Consider the following 5,128-nt stretch of genomic DNA (forward strand, 5'->3'; position numbering starts at 1 on the left):
TATTAAATATAATATATGACCAACAAACAAAATAGAAGAGATTTTGACATTATTCAAACCCGATCCATATTATCTGATCAAGCCCATATAATCTGACTCGTACCTATACGGTGAAATTTGACGAAATGACATGCAAAGAGGGTAAATGAGCTGGTGACCACTTTATATTTTTGACGAAAATTTTCCTGTCTTGAGATACAATCGTCGGTTGAGACACAATCGAATGGCATGTGAAAAATTCACAATCGCGAGACGCATTCATTTTATTTATTTTTGAAAAGTTCACAAAAACAAATTCTAAAAAAAAAATTACGTCTCGTGATTGTGAACTTTTTACATGGTATCCGGTTGCTTCTCTCGACAGGAGAATTTCGTCAAAAAAATATAAAGTGGTTACTAACGTATTTAAATTATGCGCGGGTCATCGACGCATTTAAAATTATGCACCGGCAATATGCGCGGGTCACCAACTTATTTATCTCGTCAAATTTCCCTCAGTCTCTCTTTCAAAAACCCTAGCTTCCATTTCACACTCACAAGTTTACTGAAGTCGTTCACTGCTCTCTTGCTTTCGGAAAACGCTCGTCGTTCGAAGGTGAATTTCTCTCTATGGACTCATTAAATGTTTCTTGTCTTGAACTCCTAAATCGTCCTCTTCTTGATCTTATTATATTAACATCGTTTTAATTGCTGTTTATTATCAGATCTGACATCAGATAGGCGAACGTTTTTTCGATCAGCAATGGCTTTGGTCAGTCTTTTATTGACCCCGTTTCTACTTTTGACGCTTTATTTTCACTGTGTTCTTGTAGCGAGATTATCTCAAAACCAAGCCTAAATTTTTTTCATCCGGTTTGAATTATCTTAATCGTGTTCATGCCTGAAAGATCTGTTTATGGATGGTTTTGGAGTTTTTCTTATGGTATTTTCTTAACTTGATTTGAAATGATTATTGTTTGTTTGAATTGTTTGTGCACTGTGGTTTGTACAGTTGAAGGAACTGCATACTAAACCAACTACTTCAAATGAAATCAGTACTTGTTTATTAGAATAGTAAATATCCAATTTTTATGGTACTGAAATTAATTTCTGATGCATTTGAAATCTGTATGAGTTATGAATTATTCATTTGGACTGTTAGTATTTGTCAATAATCAGTTTTGAAGCAAATGTTGCAGATGCTTGTATGCTTCATTTATTCTTCCTGGCTATAAGCTTGTTTGATTCAACTTTTTTTTCTTTAATTTTGCAAGGTTATTTTGTTTTGCTTCCAATTAAAGATCAATCACGCTTCTTTCTAATCTCAAGGAATATTTGTATCCTATTTTTATGTTTAAAATTTGATGATGCATTAGAAAAGTAAATATGAATACGGGTCATTGAATTATTCCTTACTCTGCATTTTTTCTGCTCTATGCAACAATTGTTTTATTTGTAGGTCTTGTACTCTGGTAGCACAAACAAGAATGCTTTCAAGGCACTTATTGCTGCTGAGTACAGTGGTATCCAGGTGGACCTTGCTCCCAATTTTCAGATGGGGGTTACCAATAAAACTCCTGAATTTCTTAAGATGAATCCCATTGGAAAGGTAATTAATTACTCTTAGAGAAAATAATTCAAGTACTCAGGTAGAGTTCTTGTTCTATTTGCTCACCCATTTGTTTGTTTTGTACAGATTCCTGTGCTTGAAACCCCCAATGGTGCTATCTTTGAAAGCAATGCAATAGCACGTTATGGTTAGATTCATTTTTTTATTTATTTATCTTTACTCCTTTCAAAAAGTAAAAAAGGCTCTTTTGATTGACAGTTGTGACTTTGTAACTTGTTTATGCAGTTACTCGTCTGAAACCTAACAATCCTCTTTATGGTTCTTCATCAATTGAATATGTAAGACATCCTACTCCTTTTGTTATTTTTTGTTCTCTTACTCGTTACCTTTGGGTTATATCTTGACGGTTTCAATCATTTGCTGAAATCTCTTTGAGAAACTTAAGAGATTCCTCGTGAATTTTTTTTCAAATATAAAAGTTCAGCATCTTCCCATGAATTGGTAAAGTGAGAATCATATTGTTATATAGGAATGTTTTGTTATCAAACTTTTTTTTCATGTTGATCTTCATCTGAAAATCTTATATTTTTGTTATGTTTCTCAAAAATCACAATGACCTGTACAATAATCTGTATCATGATCTAAAAATATGATCCAGGAAAAAATCTCTAATACCAAAAATATTACATTATAATTTGAATCAGTCTAGAAAACAATTTTATACAAAATGAAATAACAAATAATCTGGATCATAATCCAGAAATATGTTATACCCAACTGAAAAATCACTTTCAACTTGAACTTTGGCAATTTAAGAATTGTTATTCTGATAAGGATTTTGATTTTTGACAAAATACCAGTTTATGTTTTAACCAAAGTTGATGAAACTCTTTATAGATCTTGTGCTTACAGTTATAGTCAATATTCATTTCTTTTTACAGGGTCAGATTGATCAGTGGGTTGATTTTGCAACATTAGAGATTGATGCTCACCTTGGGACTTGGTTCAGACCAAGAATGGGCTATGGTGCTTATCTTCCTCCTGTAAGTTCCTTTCTCCTCGGTTTCTCATTGTCGCTTGATCATTCAGAAAAAAATGTTGGTAAAACATTCTTATGATATTTTCCTGTTATGTACACTGGTCTATAGCATCTCTGCTTTGGTTTTATTTGGTTAGAGAGATTTAGGTACAGAAACAAAAAGGACAAAATTATTCTATGTATTTTCATATGAAAACTGAATGATGATATTTTTAACTGTGAAGGCCGAGGAAGCTGCCATTACTGCCCTTAAAAGAGCTCTTGGTGCTTTGAATACACATCTGACTTCAAACACTTTCCTCGTTGGCCATTCTGTGACCTTTGCTGACATCATATTGACATGCAATTTATACAGTGGATTCTCCCGCCTCATGACTAAGAGTTTCACCTCTGAGTTCCCTCATGTGGAAAGATACTTTTGGACATTGGTGAATCAACCTAATTTCAGCAAGATCTTGGGTGAGGTAAAGCAAACTGATTCCATTCCACCAGTTCCATCCACAAAGAAGCCGGCTCAGCCAAAAGAAATTAAACCAAAAACCAAGGATGAGCCTAAGAAGGAAGCACCAAAAGAAGTAGCAAAGCCAAAAGATGTGAATGTGGAAGAAGAGGATGCTCCAAAACCCAAAGCAAAGAATCCTCTTGATTTGCTTCCTCCAAGTAAGATGATATTGGATGACTGGAAGAGACTGTATTCCAACACGAAGACTAACTTCCGTGAAGTTGCTATCAAGGGTATGTTCTTTCATCACATGTTGGTATTTTTTTTCGTTTTGACTATTATGAAATCTGAAAAAATAATATTATTTTTTCTAAATAAAGTGCCTATTTTTCTTCCTTAACTTTAGAGTTAGTCTGATTTTGCTCCCTAAGTAACCCATATGATATTAAAAAATTATTCATTGCAAGAATAATTTATTTCTTTTCCAATTATATAAAGAAAGATCCAAATCAACAGATGTGACACAGACACAAGGTGTTAGTATCTTTAAGGTCTTGTTTGATGTTGGTTATTTGAGATTAATTCCAAATAACCCACTTTATTTGAGATTATATTATTCAAATCTCAAAAAAGTTTTGAGTGTGTTTGCAGTCTAGATGCTTAGTTTGCGGAGATTAGTTGCACTTCGAACGAGTTGTAGAACCCAGCGTTATAAAAAAATGTTTAAAATATTAAATGATTTAACTTGGTAATATAGTATCTTGTCTACAAAAGACAACTTTAACCCTTGGAAATAATTAAATTAGTCACTATAAGGGTACCATAGTCTTGTAAGTACTTTTACAACATTTGTTTCACATTTTATCAAATGAACTTGCATATCAAGGACTTTAAATTCAGTTATATTGTTTGGTTTATTTCAGCATTGAGAAATGATTAGGAGAGAGAATTTGGGTGAGAGAATTTGAAAGAGAATGATTGCCAATCTGATTAGTTGAAAAATTAATAAATTTTTTCTTTTCTCTCTCTTCACCCTTTATCTTTTTTTGGCCTCTCATTACTTAATTTTCATTTTTATCCAAGAGTCATGTTTAGTTATCAAACTATTTTTGTATATAGATTCAAATATAGAAATAAAACCCTAATTTCTTTTCCAGGTTTTTGGGACATGTATGATCCTGAGGGATACTCTCTTTGGTTTTGCAACTACAAATACAACGATGAGAATATGGTTTCCTTTGTCACCCTTAATAAGGTCAGTGGATTCCTTCAGCGAATGGATCTAACTCGCAAGTATGCTTTTGGAAAGATGCTTGTGATTGGTTCTGAGCCGCCTTTCAAGGTGAAGGGATTGTGGATCTTCCGTGGACAGGAAATTCCTCAGTTTGTTATCGATGAGTGTTATGATATGGAGCTTTATGAGTGGACAAAGGTTGACCTTTCAGATGAAGAGCAGAAGGAGAGGGTTAACCAAATGATCGAGGATCAAGAACCGTTTGAAGGAGAGGCACTTTTGGATGCCAAATGCTTTAAGTAGATGAGAATCTAAACACAGTTGGTAAAGAATCAAGTTTTGTTGGATCTTTATTTCACATTTTATTTTTGTGGGTGTTTGTTCAAAGTGAAGCTGTTATTCTCATTGAGTTTTATATTACGGTTTTATTATATGTTTTTGTTATTGAGATGGTCATACTGATAATGGAACTTATTTATTCAGGCTTTTTAGTTACTTGTAGAAATAATGTTAAGATTTTGTTTTGCAATTTTTAAGGAAATAACTGCTATAAGCACTTAAATCTTTTATCAAATCATAAGAGCACGACTGGGAGGCAGCGACTGGGAGAGCGTGGGGTGGAATAAATAAATAAAAATATAATAAAAATAATAATTAAAACACATTCTCTCCTTTTATTAATTAATTTTTTTCATTATTATTTTACTCATTTATTTGATATTTATTATTTCTCATATTTAACTGTTAAAATAACTCAATAATTTACAACAAGTTCTTACATTAAATATTTTAATAATGTGTAAATAAATTCTAAACTCTAAACCTTAAACTCTAAATCCTAAATTTTAAACCCTAAACTCTCAA

General features: G+C 32.5%; 1 protein-coding gene across 1 annotated transcript; it reads left to right on the forward strand.

Moving 5' to 3' along the window:
* Positions 1-477: 477 nt before the first annotated feature.
* Positions 478-4,762, forward strand: LOC124914443 (elongation factor 1-gamma-like). Its single transcript, XM_047454992.1, has 8 exons — positions 478-595; positions 705-751; positions 1,439-1,588; positions 1,676-1,736; positions 1,835-1,887; positions 2,491-2,592; positions 2,813-3,323; positions 4,188-4,762. The coding sequence occupies exons 2-8, from the start codon at positions 743-745 to the stop codon at positions 4,565-4,567; spliced, it is 1,266 nt and encodes a 421-aa protein (XP_047310948.1). The 5' UTR covers positions 478-595; positions 705-742; the 3' UTR covers positions 4,568-4,762.
* The last annotated feature ends 366 nt before the right edge of the window (positions 4,763-5,128 follow it).

Source organism: Impatiens glandulifera, chromosome 9, assembly GCF_907164915.1.
Source record: "Impatiens glandulifera chromosome 9, dImpGla2.1, whole genome shotgun sequence".
NCBI classification, from domain to species: Eukaryota; Viridiplantae; Streptophyta; class Magnoliopsida; order Ericales; family Balsaminaceae; genus Impatiens; species Impatiens glandulifera.

Excerpts from the sequence above, each read along its gene's own strand:
- LOC124914443 (XM_047454992.1), top strand. Across the intron at positions 1,737-1,834 it reads CAATGCAATAGCACGTTATG|TTACTCGTCTGAAACCTAAC; the intron begins GTTAGATTCATT and ends TTGTTTATGCAG. Across the intron at positions 2,593-2,812 it reads ATGGTGCTTATCTTCCTCCT|GCCGAGGAAGCTGCCATTAC; the intron begins GTAAGTTCCTTT and ends TTAACTGTGAAG.